At 53.3% G+C, this 23306-nt stretch overlaps 2 protein-coding genes across 4 annotated transcripts in view; both read right to left on the bottom strand.

The window, feature by feature from the left end:
• Positions 1-519: 519 nt before the first annotated feature.
• ENDOV (endonuclease V) lies at positions 520-9841 on the bottom strand. 3 transcript variants are annotated; one of them, XM_017812134.1, is made up of 9 exons: positions 9769-9841; positions 9418-9589; positions 7921-8055; positions 7498-7537; positions 7284-7396; positions 7106-7174; positions 6375-6545; positions 2734-2810; positions 520-1705 (listed from the first exon to the last, which is right to left on the bottom strand). In XM_017812134.1, exons 1-9 carry the CDS (start codon positions 9801-9803, stop codon positions 1663-1665), a joined length of 855 nt encoding a protein of 284 aa, XP_017667623.1. In that variant the 5' UTR covers positions 9804-9841; the 3' UTR covers positions 520-1662. The 3 variants fall into 3 exon arrangements, with proteins under 3 accessions (XP_017667623.1, XP_017667624.1, XP_017667625.1); XM_017812135.1 differs by having other exon boundaries at positions 520-1702; XM_017812136.1 differs by having other exon boundaries at positions 6375-6503.
• A 709-nt stretch (positions 9842-10550) lies between these two features.
• The window catches only part of RNF213 (ring finger protein 213), a 49078-nt gene continuing 36322 nt past the window's right edge, over positions 10551-23306 (bottom strand). Inside the window, exons 46-67 of the mRNA XM_017812107.1 lie at positions 22671-22785; positions 21920-22130; positions 21084-21274; positions 20642-20770; positions 20296-20406; positions 19813-20055; positions 19118-19199; positions 18484-18518; positions 18065-18159; positions 17579-17738; positions 17077-17257; positions 16215-16309; positions 15671-15922; positions 15232-15364; positions 14470-14553; positions 13981-14161; positions 13666-13867; positions 13458-13535; positions 12961-13158; positions 12116-12205; positions 11833-12011; positions 10551-11243 (exon numbers count right to left, since the gene is read on the bottom strand). Of these exons, the coding sequence (XP_017667596.1) occupies positions 11090-11243; positions 11833-12011; positions 12116-12205; positions 12961-13158; positions 13458-13535; positions 13666-13867; positions 13981-14161; positions 14470-14553; positions 15232-15364; positions 15671-15922; positions 16215-16309; positions 17077-17257; positions 17579-17738; positions 18065-18159; positions 18484-18518; positions 19118-19199; positions 19813-20055; positions 20296-20406; positions 20642-20770; positions 21084-21274; positions 21920-22130; positions 22671-22785 (3199 nt within the window). The 3' untranslated portion in view covers positions 10551-11089. The remainder of the gene's footprint in view (positions 11244-11832; positions 12012-12115; positions 12206-12960; positions 13159-13457; positions 13536-13665; positions 13868-13980; positions 14162-14469; positions 14554-15231; positions 15365-15670; positions 15923-16214; positions 16310-17076; positions 17258-17578; positions 17739-18064; positions 18160-18483; positions 18519-19117; positions 19200-19812; positions 20056-20295; positions 20407-20641; positions 20771-21083; positions 21275-21919; positions 22131-22670; positions 22786-23306) is intronic.

Raw genomic sequence — 23306 nt, 5'->3', positions numbered from 1 at the left:
TGGGGTGCCCAGCCCAGCAGAGCAGAGCTGTGCACAGCCAGTCCTGCCTTGCTAAGCCAGACTGAGTGTCCTGCAGGGATACTGGGCCAGGAGCCCCCACAACCCCCCATCCCTGGGATCAAAGGAGCAGCTTCCACCGAGACGGTTTTCCCTTCCCAGTCTGTCCACCCACGTACAAACTCTGCTGTGAAACAGCTCTGAGGCTTCCCAGGAGACGGCGGGGCCTGGGAGCTGCAGCTGCTGCAGCCTTGGCTTTCAAAACACATCAGTGAGGGTTTTTTGGGCAGTGCCCTGCCAGTACCTGTCCCTCCCTTCACCACTTGCTCAGATGGGCCCCCAAAGCTCCCCAGATGGGCCCTGGGGGTGCAAGGTTTTTTGCTTCCTCCCTTTTCCCACCCAGGTTTCAGGAGGAAGTGCAGAAGGAACCAGCCCAGACCCCAACCCACCAGACAGGCAGAACGGGCTGGATTTTGTCCTCCCCCCCCAGAGCAGCTCCAAGATTGAGAAAAGAACAACAAATGTTGTACAAGAAATTTATGCAAAATTGAGGTTAAACAGCCCTGACCTGAGCACCCTTCCCCAGTCCCAGGAAAGCATCCTTCTTCCTCTTTAGGCTGGAATCTCACACAGCCATGTCAAGGACTCCCATAGCTCGTGTTCTGCTCCTGCTGCTCTTTGGGAACAGTCAGGAACCACCTCTCAAACTCAGCCAGGACTCCAACCTCGGGAGGAGAAGCTCTGGCCCTGCAGACTGGACGAGGGTCGAGGATTGATTCGGGCACAGAAGCTCCACAAACAGCTGAGCTGCTGCTGGGCCAAGGTACAGGCACAGGGAGCTTCTTCCAGCTTGGCACCAGAGCTCCCAGTCCACCCACAGGGCAAAAACTCCAGCCTGGGATCTGGCCACCCTGACTGATGTATCAGGAGAGACCACCCTTGATGGGAAATTCTCCTTTCCCCTGAGATGATCCTTCCCCCAGGAAGAGCTGGGCAGCACTGTGGGGCTCTGGCACAGACACTGTCACCCCTGTCACCACCACGGCCCCACGGCAGCTCCCACAACACCAAACAGGCAGAAGCTTCTCAGGTCCTGGAGCTCAGAGCCCCAAACCTCTTCCAAACCCCTTGGCCAAGTCTTGGCTCTGTGCCCTCCCCGCTGGAGTCACACAAACACCTGAACAGGCGTCCCCTGCCCATCTGCCAGGGCCAGCCAGAGCTGGAACGGGGCTTCTGCTTCCCAGAGATGTGCAAAGGGAATGGGAGAGTACAGGCTGCAGGGATGGGGGGAAGCTGTTCCCCTCTCTGTGCCACAGAGGTGTGGTGGGAGCCACAGGCCAGCTCTGGAGGTTAAATGCCTCAACAGCTCCTTGTAAATCACCTCCTGCAGCTGCTCAAGGACTCCAGTGAGTTGCTGCAAACTTACACGTGAGCCTTTGCTTACACAAAGATTTTAACAATGCTCAAAACCAAACCCCGAGAAACTGCTGCAAGGACTATCCTTGAGCAGAAGCTGCTCTGCCAGTCCAGTCCACCAGGACATGCACTGTCCCAAGGGACACGGCCTGGCATGGCTCTGCCCCCCAGGATGGCACCAGGCCCCTGCACTCGACAGAATGCAGGCTTGAGGGAGAGGATCCAGCGAAGAGGAGCCCTGCAGGTTCTTCAGGCATCAGATTCATCCTCCAGTTCAGCCTCCTTTTTGCTGCTGGGAAAAAGAACAAGGGTCACAGACAAAAAAAAGTAGAAACCAACAAGACCAAACAACAGTCACTTGGTGAAAAAGGGGCTCAGACACAAGGTGTGAGATACAGGATCACCAGTGGAATGAGTTTGGGGGTTCTGGTGCACAACCTCCAGAGCAGCCCAGGTGAGCTCCAGCACTGCCCTGGCAGGCAGGAGTTAAAGATGAACCCTGGCACAACCAGGAGACACCCAGGCTGGCACTCACAGGGCCAGGCCATGCTGTGAACTGCCACCACAGCAGAGAGAGCCCCTCCTTCTGCTCCTGTTGCACGACTTCAAGAGTCGAGGAGCTGAACAGGGCAGGAGAGCTGCACCACCCAGGGGTCCCAAGGAATCCGTAAGAGCTGCCTCACCCAGTGTTAACCCCCCACTGCCACCACCAGCCCCCTTCACTCCTTCTGGTCCCTCAGGACCCTGGAGCCCTGACACACGTGGCTCAGCCCTGAGCAGCTCTGAGGTCATGGCCATCAAGTACCTGTCCAGCCTGGTCCTGCTGTGGGTCTGAGGGAACCCAACAACACTCCTGTGAACTTTGAAAGAGAGGCAGGATGGCCACACCTCGAGGAGCTCCTGCACCTCAGAGGGCTTGCCATGGGTTTACACCAATAAACTGAGCACCCACTGGCCCATGTTATGCAAGAGTGGGGGAGTCTGACCCTCCCCTGAGATCCAGAGGCCAAAACCAGCTCCCTGAAGGTATTTCTGTCCACCCTCATGTCACACCTGTAGGCGTTAGTGCTTTGCTGATCACCGGTGCCAAAAAAAGACCAAATCCCCACTGACCTTGCCCAGCTCAGGACACAGTGCTGTGAGGGAGAAACGTGTGAAGCAGCATGGCCACACTGATCAGAAAACACCCTTTCTGCAGGCAGCACATGTCACTTGAGCTCACCTTGTTACCCCTCCTGGCCCTTTAATGCCATTACTGCAGCTCATTCCACGAGCAGATCCCCTTTGGAAAGGCACCTGCTGGGCTGCCCACACACCCACCTCTCTGGCCTGGCAGGTCTGACCTCCAGTGGTGCACACAGCTGCTTCCGAATGTACTCCCTCGATCTGATGTCAGCCTGGAACCAAGGAGGAAAACGGGCGGGAATGGTCTGACCAGCCCGGCTGGAGCCTCCCAGTGTGCCCAGGAACACTGGATGGTTGTGTTCCAGCAAGGCAGGACAGCCTGGGGCAAGGACAGCACTGACAACATCCCAAGAGCTGTAAGAAAGCACTGCTTGACATTCACTGGGTGTTCTTGTCCCCCTGAGCAGAAGACTCTCCAATGCCATGACAAGCACATCCCAGGCTCTTGGATAACTTTGAGAACCAGCAGTTGATTTTTACAGTCCCTCAAAGTTTTTTTCTTTTTCAGAAACTTCTTTCCCAAACACATTGTGACATTTCAGAGCAGCTGCTGTACCCCACCTTAAAGGCAGAGTGTTTCTCTCCACTTAAAAAGCAGGATGTGACCTTCCCAGCTGGAAAAGCTTCACAGCATGCAGTGATGATGCTCAGAAAGTGGGTTAACACATCCCTGGTGGCTGTCCTTGAAGCATTTGCTGCTCTCACCACTGTGCTGCCCCTGAGGAGCCTCTCCTGCACCCCAAGCAGCCCCCACACCCCTCAGCCCCAGAGCCCTGGGTGGAGGCTGTTCCTGCTGCTGCTGGAACCTGCTCCACAACTGCAGAGCCATCCTGCCAGCTGAGAATGAGAGAGAGTTACATAAGGGGTGGTTTGTTTGGGAGATTTTTTTTCCCTTCTCTCTATAATTGGACAGTTTCATAACTGAACTGACAAATAACTTTGATCACTCTTCAGGATAAGCGATTACGTGATATATTTTATAACCAGGGAAGGAGGCTGCTCGATAGTCCCTACGGGGACACCAAGGAGCAGGAGGCACAGCTACCAACTATTTTTCTAGGGAAGAAAAACCCCAGCCACGTTCTGCTGAGAACATCAGCTGATGCTTGATTAGGTGGCAGTTCCCAGCCAGTGCTCGCTCCCAGTGCAGTGCTGGAGTCAGCTTATCCTGGTGATTAACCACGGGCTAATCAATAAGATGGATCACTGCCCTGTAATAATCCTCACAGATTTGGGCTATTTTCAGAGGGGATAGTGCTGGCTTTGGAATTGTTGCTATGTCTGTTTTCTGAGGGGCAGTGGTGATCCCTGTGCACACTGCAAGATTGCAGGGGGTACACCCAAAGGGAGCTGGAGTCTCAGGATTCCAGAGACTGACACCCACTCTCAGAGGAGAGGGCTCATGGCTTGTCTCTCACTTCTCCTGAGGGCACGTGTTTACTATTTCACAGGAAGTGACCTGCAGGCCTCCTTCTGTCCTTCCTGGTGGGCTGGAGCAACACCAGGCTGTCCCATCAGCCCCTTCCTGAGCCAGCAGGAACTAGCTGGGCACGAGGCCAGCAGGAGCTGAAGGATCACCAAGTGAGCGGGTGTTTGGTGAGCAGCTAACCAGGAACCTGCACCAGAGAGCAGAGCAGGGTCCCAGTGCAATCCCTGTCAGCTGGAGAGAGTGAACAGCTTCTGTCTCCCTGCTGTGCACAGGGATCCTGGGACTCCAGACCTGGAGGGTGGATGAGCACTGGAGGGGGATTCTGGCCCCTGCCAGGAGGAGGCAAGGGCAGGTCTCTGCAGGGCTTGGTACTGTTCAGGGCCACTCACATTGAGTGCTGTGCTTACTTTTCTGGGATGACAGTTCCTGCCTACCCCAATTCCTGCCTGGGAGCTCTGAATGACCTGTGCAGCTCTGTGCAGAACCTCACAAGCTGGCTGGGCAGAGATCACCCCATGCAAGCACATTTCTCCCAGATGGGCCTGGCACTGGCATGTGGAGTAAGGACTAAGTAGGATGTAAATATGATTGTAGGTGACAATGAATTCCCTCTGGTCTCTCTGAGAGATCACTTTGCTCACCTGCACCACAGCCAGTTCCTTGGCAGCATGACCACACTGTGGGCTGAATGCAAATCGAGCTGTTCTGATTCCTGCCTGGATAGCACTGCATTCCCAGGAAGCACCACATCCCCTACATAGACTGGCCAGCCCTGCCTCTGGGAAAGCAGATCTGAGTTCCCACAGCAGTTGCACAGCACTGCACATGCTGCCCTCACACAAACCACCACCACAGCCTCAGGAGGCGTGGGCAGCTGAGCTCTCACATAGCATTTTACTTCCAGGGCTGCCAGAACTTACAAACCAGGAGCTGATGATCCACAGGTCTTTCACAACACTGGGAAAGCCATGAGCACATTACCCATCAGGTCTGCAAGCTTGTCCTGGCCAAGTCAGCCATCCATGGCAGGATTCTCCACAGCCTTCTACTTCCTAACTCCAGCTTCAGGTGCTCAAGAGCTGAGGCTTCCAGGTCTGCCCTGTGCCAAGATCTGCGACAGTCACCACACAGAGGAACTGCAGCAGGGACAAGTCCCATGGAAAGGTTTAAGTGTCCCTATCTCCTGCCATCCCTCTACAGTAAACACACTCCCTTTGGATTTTTCATCTCTCTGTAGGAAAAGCGACAATAATTCACTCCATCACTCTAAGAAAAAGGTCACAGAGAACTGGAAGATTCTCCGAACATTAGCAAATCCTGGAGATAGCTGGAAGTGAAATGAGGGTGATGAAAAGCTCCAAGACACCTTTTTGTTTCCAAAGGGACTGCTTTTCCCTTCCCTTTGAACACGCCGAGCTGCAGAGCTGGCTCGGAGCTCTGCAGAGGCATCTGTCCCTGGCTGGAGATTACATAAGGAGCTCCCCCAGCCTCCTCCTGTCTGGCAGGTACTGGGGATGAGATGAGAAACTCCAGCTCTGCTACGGACACCTCGAGGCTTGCTTTGCTCCAAGGTGTAAGATTTGCCTCTGGTTTCTGAGTAGAGACTCAGTGCCCAGAGAACACCACGGTGCCCGTGAGCAGCTCTGGCACAGAGCCCTCAGCAGGGCACTGCTCTGGGGGGGCTGCACAGGTGGGCAGACCCCCAACACCCAACCAGCACAGCAGCAATGCCAGTGGGCTGTACCAGGGCAGCATTAGGAACAGGGAGACCTGAGCAGGCCTTTGTGGATCTGGGTTGTGGAGCCACCGACAGCACTGACCCCAGGAGAAGGGAAGCACTTGCCAGGCCAGAAGTCCTGGAGTCTTTATGCTTCTCCAGAGCCTTTCCTGAAGCTCTGCTAGGATTTAATCAGCCAAGGCTGAGCCCTGGTGGCAGCTGTGGCTCGGTGACAGTGATCCAGTGCTGTCCCCTGCTGGCTGGGCCCGCGGCTCCGTCCGGAGTGCGGCAGCGGGGAAAAAAGCCCAGAGGAGCAGCACTGCGGGTTGTGCTGGGCTCCAAGTGCCCAGGAAAGCTGCATTCCCGGCTCCTGTGGATTAACAGCAGCACCACGGGAGCTGGCTGCAGAGAGGAACCAGGAAATCAGTCAGGGCTGGGAGGGCTGCCGGGCACTGCGTCAGGAGGACAAGCACGGCCACGGGAACGTGACCATGGGCCGGGAGAACAGCCCAGCAGAAGGGTGTCAGCAGCAGAGAAGGCTCTGCAACACACCACAGGCTGGCAAACACAGCCCCCCTGCTCCCTGCTGCCCTGCTCCAGGCCTGCCTCCCCCCAGCCCCGGGGCCGTACCTGCCGGATGGGCTCCGGGACGCGGTACCTGCAGCAGGACCTGACGAGGCGCACGGCTGTGTCCAGGCTCACCCTGTGCCCCACGGAGATGTACAGGGGCTTCGAGCTGTTGTTGTAGCTCCGCAGCACCTGGGCGTTCAGAAACGAGAGATCAAGCACCCAACAGGCTCCCTCAGAACACACAGAGGGGCAGGTGAATTATGAGCCAGGCAGTCGCCCTCAGAGGGTGGGGTGGTGGCTCTGCGTCTGCAATTCCCAGCCTTCCTGAAGCTCTTCTCCACCCCAGTGTCTCCTCACAGGGACTGTTTGTCCCTCTGGACCCCTGTGGCCCTTCCCCAAACGCCTCACACTCCTCTGGGATGCAGGGACATGTGCCAGTGCAGACTGACACCAGACACAGGAAGTCTCTAACATCTGCCTGTTCCTGTTCTCCTCTGAGTCAGATGCTCCCATATTGCATCCTGGTGAACTGCCAGGGAATTGGCACCTCTCCCTGATTGGAGTGCACACGCAGGGGTGCCAAAGCACCTCAGGTGCCACAGGCACAGACGTGATTGTACCCAACACCTGAACTGGCAACTCTCTATGAACATCTGAGCTCTCAGGAAGGGGCTGGAAGTGTTACTGGTCCTTGTTCACACCTGCCTTCCTGAACTGGGATCACTGAGACAGCCCCACTATGGAAACAACATCCTCATGGTCAAGTGTCCAGGGAACTTCCCACAGCTTACCATGCCCAGGACTCTCCCTGAAGTGCCTGTCAATGGGAATGTATCTCCTGACCTCTGCAGAGAACGAATCTAGGGATAAACACACACCAGGTCAGGTTGTTAGGATGTATTTGTATGTGGCTGTGCCAGATCCCTTGGGATATTAAACAGCAGAAATAAATTCCAAGCCTGGCCTAACCTGCTCCCTGTGCAGCTCATCCCTGGCCAAGCCATCCACCTGCAGGAGGTTCTTGGCCACCCCAATGCACGGCAGATCCGTCAGGACTCCGAGGTGACAGGCCACACCAAATCCTGCCAACAACGAGCCACTGTACCCCCAGGACACCAGGGAACTGGAATTCCAACCGGCAGCAGAAGGACCAGGACAGCAGGACCATCCAGGAACAGCCTACCTCTGTGATGGAGCAGCCCATTCCCATCTACCAGAAGCACCTGAAAAAGCCAAAGCAGAAATGTTACTTCCTGAGCACTCCAAGGAGCAATCAGTGATGTTGGCTCTGGGAGGAAGGAGAAGTCTCTCTCAGTTCTTTAATTCTCTCTGTAAGGCTCTTCCTGGGGTGCTGCCTGTGCCTGACTCCAAACCAGCAGTGTGAGCTCTCAGTGGTACCAGTGTCCTGCACACACAGCAGGGCTCCTGCTGCCACAGGAGGCCTGGCTGCTCTTGGCCCCACATCCCTGCTCCCTAAGGAAGGGACAACGGATGCTCCAACACACCCGTGGAGAGCACCCAGTGCAGTCTCCAGAGGGAGAACACCTTTCAGCAGGACTCTGTGCCCACAGGACACCTCAGCTTGGGACAAGGAAACACAGCACACCTGAGGTCTGAGCTTGGGCTCCTCCTGCTGAAGTCTCTGAACAGCTTCCACCAGGAAAGGGACCTCTCGGAAGGCCAGGAATCCGGCCACGTAGGGGGCAGTGACGGCCACCATCCGGCAATCCTCGTACAGCACCTGGAGCAGGGGGAGACAGAGACAAAATCCTCCTACAGCACCTGGAGCAGGGGGAGACAGTGACCTGTGAGTGCCAGGGGCTCCTCCTCTGGCTCGTGTCCCCTCCTCTGATCCCTGCTGCTGGATCTCTCCCACAGAGCCAAGGGCTCGGGGCTGTGTCAGTGTGTCACTGGGAAGGGACTGACGGCAGGAGAGGGCTGGACACACCGTGCCCTGCCTGGGAGTGAGTCCTTGAACACAACCAGGGCAGCTCCTGAGAGCCAGCAGGAACCTCACCCTGCCAGGGCAGCACCAAAGGGGGCTGGGCAGGCACAGGCCAAAATAAACCCCGTAAGGCAGGGCAAGGCAGGAATCACAGCAGGACCTGAAATTCAGCTCATAAAAATCCCAGCAGCAACATCAAACTTTATTCCTCTGCTTGTTAGAGCTTTTATAGTGAAAGATAATTTTTACATCATTTTGAAAGCTGGGAAAGAGACCAAAAAATTTTATTATTTCAAGTAAAATGACTGTGGGATGTGGGATCCATGGTGGATTTGGAAAGACTTTTCTAAGTCCCATCCCATATTATCAGCTGGTTCCCAGCAGGAACTCACACACGAGACTCTGCACTGGAGTGCTACAAACACTTCCCCCTGTCCACAGGCACTGAGGGACATCAGCCCCTTTTGGCTCCTTCTGGGAAGTGGCTGACACATTATTTCCAACACACACCCAAAGCAGTTGGTGTGTTGTACGTGACAAGGGCTGCATCTCATCACGGCTTGTGAGGTACCAGACCCCCTGAGCGGACACTAAGCCAGTCTCTGGACACCTTGTGAGTTCCCAGCCATCCTACAAACCTCTCGTGATCAGCAGCTGTTTGCATCACATCTTCCTAAATCTATGTCTAAATCCTTACATGTATTTTTTCCTCTATCTTTTTTGTGAACACACAATTGGAGGATTTGCTGAACAAACCCAGAATCACAGAACCATGGAATAGTTTGAGTTGGAAGGGACCTTAAAACTCATCCAGTCCCACCCCCTGCCATGGGCAGGGACACCTTCCACTAGCCCAGGTTGCTCCAAGCCCCGTCCAACCTGGCCTTGGACACTTCCAGGGATGGGGCAGCCACAACTTCTCTGGGAAACCTGGGCCAGGGCCTCCCCACCCTCCCAGGGTGGAATTTCTTCCCAATATCCCATCTAACCCTGCCCTCCTTCAGCTCAAGGCTGTCACACGGGATACCTGAGCGATGCCCTGCGGGGCAGCCCCGGCAGGGAACGGCCTTTGTGAAATCTTCCTATGAACTCCTATAAACCCCTCGTGTCCCGGCACACCTGGACAGAGCCCTGGAGTGAGGGGTTCACCCGTGTTACCTGGAGGGCCGGGTAGCTGAGCACGACCAGGGAGGCGCAGGCGCTGGTGTCGTCTCCTTTGATGTAGGATAAATCCACACCTCCCACTCTCTCCAGCCCGGTGAAATTCGGGTCTTTCTGCCACTCCTCGGTGTCCTGCTCCACCACGCCGGCCTTCAGCCGGGCCTGCTCCCTGCAGAGACCCCCGGGGCCGCACTGAGAGGGGGGGTCCCTTCCCCGGGACTCCCCGTCCCCGCCAGCGGTCCCCCGGGGAGCCCGCAGACCCCGCCCGGGGGCAGAGCAGCGGGGGCTCTCCCCGAGGGTGGCCGTGCTCGGTGCAGCCCGGGGCCGTCCCTCCCGTCCCCCCGGTACCGTTCCCAGCAGCGCCGCTCGGGCGGGGCGGCCATGGCGGGCCCGGGGCCGCCCGTCCCTCCCCGCCGCTGTCCCCCGGAACGCGGGGCCGAGCGCGGCCGTTCCGGGCGCGGCGCAACCGTGTCACGGGACCCTGGAACCGTGGAGTGGGTTGGGGTGGGAGGGAACTGAAACCTCATCTCGTTCCACCCCCTGCCATGGGCAGGGACACCTTCCACCGGCCCAGGTTGCTCCAAGCCCCATCCAACCTTACCTTGGACACTTCCAGGGATCCAAGGGCAGCCACAGCTCCTCTGGGCAACCTGTGCCAGGGCTTCCCCACCTTCCCCATATCCCATCTAACCCTGCCCTCTGGCAGTCTGAAGCCATTCCCCCTTGTCCTGCCACTCCAGGCCCTTGGAAATAGTCTCTCCATCTTTCCTGTAGTCTCCCTTCAGGTCCTGCAAGGCCACAATCAGGTCACCCCAAAGCTTCTCTTCTCCAGGCTGCACAATCCCAGCTCTCCCAGCCTTTCCTCCCAGCAGAGCTGCTCCATCCCTCTGAGCATCCTGGTGCCTCCTCTGGACTGGCTCCAGCAGCTCCCTGTCCCTCCTGTGCTGTTCCCAGGGCTGGAGCAGCTCTGCAGGGGGGTCTCACCTGAGGGGCAGAACCGCCCCTGCCCTCTGCCCACACTGGGGGATCAGCCCAGGGTGAGCTGATGATCCACTTGTGGCATCCCAGTCCCTGTGGACCACAGGGCAGAACGAGACGGGGAAGGAGCCAAAGAAGGAACTAAACAAGCTTTATTGGGGAGGGGCAGCGGGGCCCGGCCCTGGGACAAGGCAGCGGCAGGCGGGGGCTGCCGGGTTAAGGCAGTGAAGCAGCCACTTCCTTCATGGTTCCATTTCTCCTTCACAGTCCAGCCCCGCTGTGGTGCAGAGTGAGGAGGGGGTAGCAGCAGGTACCTGGGCAGGAAGGGGGAGCTGGGAGAAGGAGCTGGTTCTGCATCCTGCTGACAACCCAGTGTCAGGAGAAATGCAGACTGAAAAAATAAATCCCTTTTCCCAGCACCAGGGCACAGTGGTTCATAAAAAAATACTTCATCTTCCTCAGGTGGGTCTGGGGTTGTGGTTGTCCATGACTCACACGCAGCTGCTGGTTCTGTTTCATCCTCCTGCTGCACAGAAGCAGCTCCACATCACGTGTTTGCTACTGAAGTTAGTAAAAAACAACAACCCCAAACCCAAAAAGCAAATCAACAAACCCAAAACAAACCCCCCACCATTCCTGAATCGCCACCCCTGGGTGTTGTGGCACCAACATTCCTGGCAGTGGCCTGTTCCTAACTTTCCCTGCGCTCTCGCTTGAAACGAGCAGCTGCTTTCCAGGTAGCAATTGCATGAGAGAGAAGAATCTCATCTGGGAATGTCTCTTGCAGCTCTGTAGCTAATTCAGAGTCTTTGGCATCAAGGTAAGGCAGGAGCGATTCCTTCAGGCTGGAAAACAGAGCAGAAGTAGCATTAACAGCTACAGCAAAGCACAAGTGCCATGTAATATTCATGTATTCCCACCACCCAAAATACTAAATACACACAGCTTAACAGGTGTGTTTGTAGTGAGGAGGGTTAAACAGCCTGTTGGATTTACAGAGAGGCTGCAGGACCCAGCAAGGGCAGGGTGCAGGGCAGAACTGAGCTGTTGGGGCTGAGGTGTGCCTGTGAGAGCTGAGTGGGCTCCTCCTGGAAGGTTGGGCTTGATGATCTTGGAGGTCTTTTCCAACCTTAATGAGCCTGTGATTCTATAATGATTCTATCCAAGTGCCTGCAGAAGTGCTTGTGCTCCTGAGCAGCAGCTCCTGGTGTATTCCAGCAGTGTTCCCAAAACAGCTCATGGAAAAGGAAGTCACACATGCCCAAAATGGGCAGTGTGTCTCAGGACTAAGCTGGATATTTCTAATGTTGCTGGTTGTGCTGTGTCCCCACAGGACAGGCATTTGCCAAGGGAACTGTTCCCACCATGTGCATTCTCAGAGGCAGAGAAGCCTCAGTTAACAACAGTGGTGGGTTTGGGCTGCGTAACTCCTACCTCCACTTGGGTCTGAATTCATCCACAGCTTGGGCACGTCTCAGCTTCAACACAATCATTTCATGGAGCTCCTGCAGGAAGGTTTCCAGCCTCGAGTGGACGAGGAAGGTGTGGAGGAGCTTGGCAATCTCTGGACTGAGCTCAGCTTTGTAGTCTCGACTGACGTCTGCAAAAGGATCCTAAAAACACAGTGAGGGAAAAAGACAACCAGACAGACACATTTGAGCAGGCTCCTTGAGAGCAGAGGAGGAGCTGGTCAGACAGAGTTCTGGGGGTGTCATACCCTTCTGAGGCGCAGCAGCTGCTCGGATTTGCGGGTGGAGAGGAGCTGCCACAGGGCTATGCTGTGTTTGAGGTGGCATCGTCTGAGGGCCTGCAACAAAAACACAGACATGGATGTAAGGGATGGCTTTGGGAGCCTGTCCCCAGCCTGCTCTACCCAGGCAGGTCACAGCTCAGCAGCAGGGAGTTCATCCAGCCCTTTAACCTGGTTATAGCCTGCCTGCAACAGGCCTCTCTCTCTCTCCCCCTTCCCCGTTTTGCCTTCAGTAATCCATCTGTTTGGTACCATGAAAGGAGTGGGAAGGTGATAGGGCTGTCACATGCACTGGTCACAGCACAGTGCCTTTGCACTGGCCTCTCTTCACACCCATTAGGAGATAAAACCTTCCCCATCACCAGTTTAGAGAAGCAAAGGGATGGTTTCAGCCCTGCTCAGCACCAGGCCAGTGTCACCAGGATCTGACTCAGATCTGAAGTTCTCCCTTTGCTCAGTTTTAGCATTGCAATAATTCTGCTGACACTCCATTGATCCTTCTCCTTCCCATGCTGTCAGAGCCTGGATCTGCAGAGGAGCCTGACCTTCTGCACCTCCTGCACCTGACCTTTCTGGAGGGTTGCAGGAACCTGCTGAGCATCACAAGCTGTCAGGTGCTCCCACCTTGCAAACAGTGGTTGCAGGGGGAGTGAAAATTGCTTCCCCCTCACTGTTGAATGTGGTAGGGAGGGAATTCGATCACCCTGTCAAGCTAAACTTTTGTTGGGCTTGAAGGTCACACTGGCTGGATTTAGCATAAATCAGTGCAGATTTTACCCTGTAGGAATCAGAGCTGTGCCCTCAGGACTCACCTGCAGAACATGAGGGTTTGTCTGGTCCCCCATCTGCAGAACTTGTTCAATGTAGTCAGTCAGTGGCATCTCAGCATTCTCCCCAGCCATGGCCAGGAAGCCCAGGGTGATTTCAGTGAGGGACAGAGCATCACAGACATCACTGTAGGATTGCAGCTCCCCACTGATCATGTTCATTGCAGAACTGGGCAGAGCACTCTGAAAAACAGGAAGTCAGAGCTAATATTAGTTTAGAGCCATTCCTTATCGCTGCTCAAGTTGCTAAACTCATGGAAAAGGACAGAACCTCAGATGTAGGACACTGAAATGCTGAACTGTCTCCCTTTCCTTTGTAAATCCAGACTGACAACACAAGTCCAGACTGTACATATTCAAGGCATGCTGAGAGATCAGTGGGCAAGCCTTCAGATGGACAAGGTAAGGGACAGAAAAGCCAAGAGTTCTTGGGAAGTCAGGGGTCTCATGTTTGCCCTGTTTCCTCCAGTGCAGAAACCCACCTGCTCCAGCTTATTCCTGACATCAGTAAACAGCTGCTCATAGTTCCGGTCATGTCTGCACACGAGGGTAGGGATTCCCTGTCAGAGGAGAGAAACACACGGCTGTGAAGCTCTGGAGACACTGCCCACCCTGCACAGTGCATGCCTGGCAGCAGCACCCACTGCAGGGCCCCCCCAGCCAGGCAGCACAGCCCCTGCCCCGTCCCACCGTCAGCGCGATGAGCGGCTTCCCCTGCAGGAACTTGCTGATGACTTGCTGCTGGATCTTCTCCAGATCAAAGTCCTGCAACGTCTCCCCTCCCTTTTCCATGCTGTACTGGCAGTTGGACAGGATCAGAGGAATCAGGTCTCTCTCCACCTCGTAACTGATGAGATGCAGGTCAGCCACTTCCGACGGGCTGATCACGTACCTGCAGGGGAGCAAACGGCCTCCATCAGAGAGAGGAGCCTTCCTGCAGCAGGAAAGCTACCTGTGTGGGAGCAGAAAATAAAACAGAGCCCAAAAAATGGAACAGCAACACACCTGTCATCTTCCTTGATGTGTTTGTTCACCGAGTGGATGAAGTCGTTGTGCAGACCGATGAGGTAACTGGCCAGGGCGGTGGAGCAGAGGCCCAGCCCCTGCCGCCGGGGCAGAAGGACCTCGAGCTTGCTGTCCAAGGTCAGGTCAGCATCACAGTAGCCTTTAGGGAGCTTAATTTCTCCTGAAATAAAGAGAAGACTGTTTAAGGCGGCCCAGAGGCAGCCCAGGCTGAGCAAGCCTCTCCTGAGCTGACCCACGGCAGGAGAACGTAGAGCCTGAGAAAAGCTGTGCTCTCTGCATTAGGGATCAGCACTGAAGCACACAAGTTCAAATGAGAATACTACAGGAGGGAAACAAATTCTCCCACTTGTGCCTGGATGATCTTAAAATTTAATGGCCAAGCTCATTTTTGAGGATATGTCTCAGCATCACTGACAGGAGGAACCTGAACTGTGAAAGAGGAGCAGCACTGGGAAAGAAGGTGCTCACCATTGGTGTCCAGAGAGCTTCTCAGTTTGTTCCAGACAGACAGAAACACATTCACTCTCCTCTGTAACAGGTCCCTCATCACATCTGAGGAACAACAGAAAGACAACTCCATGAAACACCTGGCAACACCGTGAAACTCTGTAATGCAGGAATTTTCAAAGCACACCACTGAACTCTAGGCAAGTGCTCAAACTGCTCGAGAGACTAAACAGACATTAAACACTTTTCTAATGGTATCAAATGGAATCATTTGCTCTGTTTGTTCATATTTTTGTATTATTATCTACTACTGGCCCAGGCTGGATTGATCCTTGGTCTGATTCTGCATAACATTATGTACTTCAGTACTTTTCCACAAGTACTTAAAAACATCAGTAATTGTACTTAAATACAATTGAAGGAGTCTGTTCAGGAAAGGAAGGAAAGGACATCTGTTCCACCCTTTAGGTAGGCCCTGCTCTGGGGCTGAGCTTAGAAAGTGAACATCCCATTGATGCACTGAGGGATTTCTCTTGCCTGTGTCTGAGCAGAGCTCCCATCCCTTGTGAAAAATCTCTTGGACTTAATTCCCTTTAAAATCACCTGGTGACCTTTCCAACCATAACTCCAGGGTTAAGGTCTCCAGTTCATTTGGATGGGAATTAAAAAGAAATATGAGGTCTTAAGATTGCAAGTTCAAGAGAAGTTTTCACCTTCAGTTTTCAACTGGACAATCCAGCACTTTCTATTTCAGTAATTACAGTTTTGGCAGAGTCTTCTCACCTGAGAGGGGTTCTCTGAGGAATTCCCTGATGGAGCAGCGTTTGATCTCAGCAGTGTTCTGGAATCGCCTCACCAAGTCCCTCTGCAGAGCCAGAATCTCTGGCAGGAATTTCACCAGCCTCAGTTCAGTTTCCTGGAAGAGGAAAGGGAGCCTGTGTGGGTAAGGCTGTGCTTGGACAAACCAGTTTGGGATACTTTTATGGAATTGCTTTTTAAATGTTTAAAAGACAACAATATTTCCAAGTGCATTCTCAAGATTATAGCAAGTGGTGAGAATAAAGCCACTGGATAATCCAAACATGGTTTAGTCCTGGGCAACTGGCTCTGGGTGACCCTGCCCAGGCAGGGGCTGGAGCTCCAGGGTCCCTTCCCACCCCAAGCAGTCCTTGGCTCTGTGCTCTCTGAACATTCCAGGCTCTCATCCCTCTGTTACCCCCACCTTCTGCAGGAACTTCCAAAGGAGAGGGACAGTGTCCTTGGCATTCTTTTGCTGGACAACATGGCCCAGGTTCTCCACTGAAATCCTCTTCCTGCAGCTCCACATCTTGGAGTGATGTATGTGGCTGTTCTTTGGCAGCTGGGACAGGAATGCAGCTGGGTCACCATACACTATTTTCACTATGGGATTGGAAGAAATTCTCTCATCCTCTTGTATCTGTTGGTTTAACTTCAGAAGATTTTTATCCAAATCCTGCATTTAAAAAAAAAATAAAAATCATTGGACAAATGTTTTCAACTGAGTTAAGCCATTTCTGCTTTTCCAGCTGTACAAAATCAACCCAGCACAACTCCAATCTCAGACTCTCATTTCCACAGGTAGAATAAAGTTGGCTGATCCTTAACCTGCAGCTGTGTCATGGACAGGTTGGCTTTAGGAACAGCTGGGTGAAAAGTGTAGCAGAGGTATTACAGCAAGCCAGATTTCCACATAAATGCATTTTGAACTGCTCAGCTACTGACATTTTGTCCAGCAAATTTCTCACCTTCAATTCAGGAACAATAATTGTGTTTGCAACAATTTCTTCCCATTTGTTTCTCTTCTCCTTGGTAGAGAGAACAGGATCAAACCGCACTGGCCCTGCAACAGGAATATTTCATCTCTTACAGCTGCAACAGGTCAGTGAAAAGAGAGCACAGGTTCTCTCACTGACATTCCTGATGGGACATCCTTGCAGGTCAGCATGAGGAGCAAGAGCAGTTGCAGTGGTCCTAGAAGCTAAATGAGTATCTGGAGAGTGACACCCAAACCAGCACACACGTGAATGATGGGGACACTTGTACAAGTCATTCACCCAGAAAGGTTAAACAGCTTGTCCAAGGTCAGACCATGATCGATGACGGACTGAAGCTTGGAATACTGACTGGTGCTGTCACACACAAAATATGGCCATTACATATAAATCCCTCCATGACACAGTGACACGTCAACTTGCACCCCAGATTCTCCCAGAATCACCCTCTGCCAGCCCTCTTCTACCAAAGATCTCCTTGGGAGTCATTTAGAGGGCAGCACAGAATATAGATTGCACACAGCACGAGCTGCTGTGCTGGGAACATCCCCCCCCGCTCGGGAGCTGGAGGCTCTGCCAATCTGTCATGACGTTATTTAGTCAATAATTCATTTTCAGAAGTATCGACCGCACCAAACCTTGCAAACCCCAGGTACCCGACTGAAAGAAGCAAACGGCCAAAAATTCTTCACTCCCTACAGTAAGAAACAAGCTTCAAATTCGGGATCTTCCTCATCAGCTCAGCTACTGCTGTTGGAAGTGGTTTATCAGCCAAGAGACTGCGTCACTGCGGCCCTTCAAACACAGCTGGGATATGGCAGGTGGGTTTTCTTACACTGGCCTGGGCGCTGAGGGGGGTCCTGGAGGAGGCTGCCGAGCACAAGATGAAGGGTGTTGATAGTCTCATCCACGCTCTTCCCCAAAATTTTTGTCAGCTGTTCCAAGTCCTCCTGGACGTGCTCCTGCAGGAAGCTCACGGCGTCGCGCACCCGTGGCTTGATGATTCTTCCCAAGGACTGAAGAGCAACAAAAGGCAAGAGCTGAGCACAGCCAATAACACCCAGGGAAGCACAAGGCACCCAGAGCTCAGTCCTGCCAGACTCCACCCCGTGGGATTCCTGTCACTGGAGCCACTAAAGGCAGCTGTGGGTGTATAAACCTCCACAGAAGTGCAAGAAGGAGCCAAAATCATCCCCAGGCAAGGAGGGAAGGGAATTTGGGTCTTGCACCTGGACAGACTGCTCTGGTTACTTGGCAGTGTGATGAAAAAGGACCAGCAGCGTACAAAGGTCTCACTACGTTCTGTGTGGCCACCTGGGACTGTTTCTGGAAGATACCTGAGGGTCTTTTGTGGCTCCCAGTAGCATTGACAGGTGTGTGAGCGAGCGGATCAGGACAAAGACAACGGGGGACATGCCCCGGTCAGACACTCCCAGTGTTCTTCTGTGCTCAACATCTCCAAGAATGTGGCCAGTTTGAGTTCTGTCTTCATTATTCCTGTAGGAAAGTGTATATATAGTACTTTTTTGCCCTGACAAAAACCACACAAGGCACCTCTGATACCCAGTAATGTCTTTTTGACCCATAGGGTCTTTGAATGCCACAAAAGCTGGCAATTGGAAGTGCTACAGGGGAGCAAAGGCTTCCAGTAAGTTTTGTACACAGATAAGCCGATTTGTTTGGTTTTGCTGGCTGATTACTCTCGCTTGGACATCCCTTCCTAACACTCCAGAGAGCAGCATGAAGTGGTCGGTACCTTTGGCCTGGAAGGCATGACAGGCAGGTCCTGCATCACTTAGCACTGAAAAGGTGAAGGAACCTACCGGAATTCCGTGAAGCCCGGCACGGGTGCGTAACGGACCCCTCCGATGGGGAGGTGGCATTCCAGACAGCGGCCCACTTCCACGGGGCGGCCACACTGGGAAAAGGAAAAGGAGAACACTGAATTCCACAGCAAGAGCCTCTCCAGCAGGAAAAGGGAATGAAACAAAAATCCAAGCTGTAACTGCTTAATTAAAAACCCTTCTACATACACTGGGCACGGGGCCTCTGCCTCATGTTTCCTACATTTATGGCAGAATAGCCTTAATGCAGCTTATGAGATTTAGATTACAAAATGATTAATAATATCGAGTTTAGAAACTGAACTCTGTGCAATAGAACATTAAAACCAGTAAACAAAATAAAGAACTTTATTGCTGAAAACAGTCTGCTTGAAAACCCACCAGTCCCAAATTCTTACCTCTCCCACAGTGCAGGGGTGGCCATTGGGACATGCTGTCAAGAGAAACAAGCAGGACAGCGTTATAAGACAGATTTATAAAGCCCCTGTTATTTCCTTTCATAGGCACCAACATCCTGGAGCAAGAAATATGCTTCAAGATCTAACCAAAAGCCCTGAATGTCACAAACCTCAAAGGAATGACAGGCCTACACAGGAACTCAAGGAATTTTTCAGCGCTGCTTCTCCTTGAAAACAAGGAGTGGAAGCCTGAAAGATTCTGCTTTGAGTGCCAAAGTGGCATTCCTTCAGGAATGCTCCCAGCCCCAGACTCCCAGGCTGCAATAAGGTCCTGCTGTGGGGAAAGAGACTAAAAGCTGGCCAGGAAGGTGGCCCAGTGCTCTTCTCTCACACTTGTGAACATTGCCACAAGTGACAGGACAGGTCGTGTGCCCCCTAAAACTGCAAACAGCTGCAGACTGAAGACTAAACAGACATGTGATGCACTTTGGTGCATCACCCACACAAACCTTCATTATAAATGTTGATTTACAAAGGATAACTCATGCTGAAGAGTGTGTTTGTCCTCACACTTGGAATTCCAAACCCAAGGATTACCCTTCAATCCCTTCCAAAGTCATCCAGGGGCACTTACTGTACCAGCGCAGAGCGGCCACTCCTTCCCAGGCCCTCGCCTGAGCCATGATGTCCTCTGGCATTGTGGGCAGGAACGAGTGCTGAGGGGGAAAAAGGGAAAAAGGTGACAAATGGATCTACAAGTCAGTTCTTTCCTGTAGCAGTTGCTCACTGGTTCTTTATTCACAATGGGGAACACGAGACATCTGAACACAGAGTTCAGGCAGGTGACGTAGACACAGATCTTCAAATTCTGCCTTTGAAAATCCACTCTTAGAACTGTCTATATTGTTAAGACTTGCATGTGCCCTCTCCAGACATCCTGAACTGGATTCTTGATGCACCCTGGTGTGTACCAGCCATTTCCTTACACTTTAGGTAGCCAGCAGTGGAGCAGCAGCTCCCTCCACCCCAACTCAGGAGCCAGTGCTCCCCGGAGCAGGCAGGTCTGCACAGCACCCACTGCTTCCAGCTCTGCTCACTCAAATACCAGCAAAAGTATTTTCTTGATACTGCTCAGGATGCAGAGGTACCTTTTTAAGGCTGGACCTTGTTGTTGTGCTATTTAACCCCAACAGCACTGAAATAATCACACATCAGCATTTCACAGCTTTTGATGTCACGATGTTAAGAAAGGTCAGGTTACAGAGGATCCCACAAACACAGGAAAGAACTAGAAACATGCTGAACTGCATCTGAGTTCCATCTCTTTACCTCCATGGTGTGTGGCTGGAAGGCCAGGTTCCTGAGGGGCTGCAGGACGGGGCTGTGCCCACACAGCAGCACAGCAGTGGTGTGAACAGCCACCTCAACCAGTGCCCTGTGCTGGCTGGAGCTCTGGGGGTCCACGCTCAGGGCTGGCAGGGCATTCCCCACAAGGGCAGCTGCAAAGTGCTGCAGCTCTGGAGAATTCAGGACTTGGGAGTTCTGGATGAACTGAGTCATCGTGGCTGTTTGCTGAAAGAACACATTGAAAAGAAATACACCCAGCACGACACTGCCCAGCCCAGTGAAGAGGACTGTCAGCTGCTTCCCACGCTGGGCTACCCCGCTTTGAAACACTCCCAGACTGCCCAGCCTGGGACATCACCATGTCTGGGGCAGAGGAACAAAAGCTCTTCCACCTCTGACTCAAATCTCCTTTATCCTTTTCCACAAAGCAAGTTTGTCACAAGCTTCCAAAGGGGAGGGTCTTACCTGCTGCTTGGGATGAAGGCTCGGGTCCCTGGCGCCGTAGAGGGCAGTGACCTCCCGGAAAATGGCCAGGAGCAGGTGGACTGATTCCACAGCTGGGGAGCTGCTGGAAGCCTGGAGAAAAATAGATGATGTGGCAGGGAACAGAACAGAGCTGTCCCAGCTACAGTGGCTGCACATGCAGGTGAGAAAGCAAAGAAAACACGTGTGTCTGCAGCACAAGGCACCGTGACCTGCAAGCAGAGGCCCCTCAGGTACCGGCACGGGAACAGACACTGCCCACAGGGACACAGAGCTGAAAGAGTGGCCATCCCAACCCCAGCAGGTCCTGGTGAGGGGTGGGCTGTACCTTCTCGGCCTCGAGGAGCCCCTCAGCCGTGCCCTCCACCATGGCCCGTCCCACGGCGTCGCGCAGGGCCCGGTACCTCTCCCCACACGCCAGGTACCGGTCGATGGGGTTGGCCTGGCTGCTCTGGACCTGCAAAGGAACGACCCATGGAGAGCACTGTGGGCAACAGCCAGCTGCTGGTGAAGGCAGAATCTCCTCTTCCTCCCCAGCACTGGGGCATTTCAGCCTTCCCAGAGAGGCAGCAGCAGGCACGGCCACCCAAGGGCTCTGCACAGCCAGGAGAGACTCCATTCAGCAGAGAGCAGGGACAAGTCAGCTTCACAACCACTCCCACCGTGGCGGGTCCCCCAGGAGCCACACACCAGTAGAAACACCCCAAAGCAGCACAAAGTGAGGATGAAGAGGAGCCCAGAACCATCTCCAGGAGACACTTCTTCTTTACCTGTCGCAGAATTTCTGCTGGGAACACCCACGTGAACCGTGGCTCTGTGACAAGCTTCTGAGCAAACTCCATCCCATACTGACTGGCAACCCTGCGGACCAGGTACACACGATGCCAGTCGTTCCCAGTGAGGCTGCAGAACCTCCTCACGCTTGCCAGGTAACGCTGCTTCTCCTCTGCCTGGTCTTGCTCTGGAGGGGAAAAAAAAAAAAGGAAAAGGGTAAAAGCACATCCTTTTAAAACTTCTGTCTGCACCAGCTGTAGCACCAAATCCCTTTACTAGTACTGAGTAACTACACGGGAGAACTTTAGAGCCCTCTCTTCCCCAGGTGTTGTCTAGAGCATTTCCTCAGCCAGGTTTCAGACAGCGATTCATTTCTTTGACAGAGAAGATATAAACTCTTTGATATAAACTCTTAATCCCTTTTAGCTGCAGAGAGCTCTCATTCCTATAAAACAATAAACCTTACAGCAGTCATGTGTCTGAAGCAGCATTTATGCTTTAAAGTTCAATTGAGTGGGCTCTAAATAAAAGTCACTGTTGGAATCTGGAGGATAAAACAAATCTCCTTCCAAAGGTGTAATTGCCACGTGATGACATCTTTGGAGTCACCACCACAGCCTTGCTACCAATTATAGAGCACTTCTCACACATGGTACAGGGGACAAACACCGACTGACACCCTCAAGAGAAGAGAGACTTGCTCTTGTTCTTGGCCACACATCAAAGCAGGTTCAGCAGAGCACGGGTGCACTGACTGCATCCAGCCCACCTGCCCTGGTGCCTTTGCTCTGTATCCAGCATTCCCATTTTCCAGCAGACTAATTAGGCTTACGTGTGTGCTGCTGCAAGTCAGAGATGAGTTCTGCAGCCTTGCTGAGGTACAGGCGAACCTTGGCCACTGCCTGCAGGTATTCCACAGATGATTCCTGAGGAGCCTCTCGGTTGCTCCCTGGGAGATAGTTCTCTGGAAAGCCTTCACTTCCAAGCAGATTGTTTATATGCTCATATCCAAGGCTGTCCTCAGACTTTTCACACAAGGAATCCTAAAGAAGGGCCAGGATGTGGCATGAGCAGCAGAGACTTCAGTCAGCACTGACACCCACACTGCAGTGAGCACAGCAAACCCACATCTCTCCCTGCACCCTCCACCCCACTGCCATTAGCTCCTCCCTGTGACCTCTCCAGTGCTTATCCTAAACCTCTGCAACATCACCAAACACCATTTTTACAGTGTGCCCCAGCTGTCCCACATTCCCTAAGCATGGAGCCAAGCAAGAGCCACGAGCAGGCTGACCGGCCACACACACCCCATGTCCCAAGATGCCAAGCTTTACCTGTCCCTCAGGAAGAACACAAATGCTGATTTTTATAAAGCAACCCTTCTACAAGAAACTCTAGCTAGTCCCTGAGAGCAGGTTCTGACCACATGATTTGATATCAGCTTCCTTTTGGGCCTCCTAGTTGGACAACTAGTTATTGTACACAAGAAACTTGCCTAAAATAGCAGTGGAGTTTCTATTCCTGACTTTTTTTATTCCTGCAACAGTTTCAAGGCCCAGCTAATACCTCCCCAGCACTCTTACCTCTATGCAGTTGACAAAAAGTAAGTAGAGCTCTTTTTTGTCATTTTTCTCTAGGAGCTCGTTGTGCTCCACCTGGGACAGGTAGTGCTGCACATCATCTTTCACTTCATTGAAGCTACGGGAGAGAGAAACACCCCCTCACACAGCTGCCATGCTGAGAGCTACTACTCATGTCCTAAATCACAACAGAACTACCAGTGATGCCTGTGTGACATGTGGGGTCACTCTGGATCCAGCTGGAAGATGGAAAAGCCATTAGGCCCCGTTTTGCAGATGCCATCTGGCTTCACAGCCTGAGCCAGGCTTCGATCGTCAGCGATGCTCAAGGAGCATTTCCAGGGCAGAAGGCATCTGATCTGCTTTAAGCATCTGATTCAGGAGGTGATCACACCTGAGAAGTGGCTTCTGAGCCCTGCCTGCAAAGGGAGGCTGGGAGAGCTGTGGGAACGGGGAGGTCTGTGGAGCAGACAGATCAGTCCTGATTAAACCTCTGTGGATGAGGAGCGCTGCTTTGCTGACCTGGAGCATAGCAGTCAGCCAGCTACCTTCCAGCCACCCAGCCATCCCCCTTCAGCACAGGGCTGGGTCAGGAGCAGCCAGGGAAACCTTGGCACAGCCTGCTCAGATACTCCACCA

The sequence above is a fragment of the Lepidothrix coronata genome, unplaced genomic scaffold, assembly GCF_001604755.1.
Source record: "Lepidothrix coronata isolate B3197 unplaced genomic scaffold, Lepidothrix_coronata-1.0 Scaffold34, whole genome shotgun sequence".
Classification (NCBI taxonomy): Eukaryota; Metazoa; Chordata; class Aves; order Passeriformes; family Pipridae; genus Lepidothrix; species Lepidothrix coronata.
Note: the sequence above shows the minus strand (reverse complement) of the source record. Positions and strands in the feature narration are given on the sequence as shown.

Bases quoted from the DNA above. Each gene is read 5' to 3' on its own strand.
- ENDOV (XM_017812134.1), bottom strand. From the start codon at position 9,803: ATGGCCGCCCCGCCCGAGCGGCGCTGCTGGGAACG. The intron at 7,397-7,497 runs GTAGGCTGTTCC...CGTTGTTGGCAG, and splicing joins TGGGCTGCTCCATCACAGAG to GATTTGGTGTGGCCTGTCAC. The intron at 1,706-2,733 runs GTGGGTGTGTGG...TCTTTTTCCCAG, and splicing joins AGACCTGCCAGGCCAGAGAG to CAGCAAAAAGGAGGCTGAAC.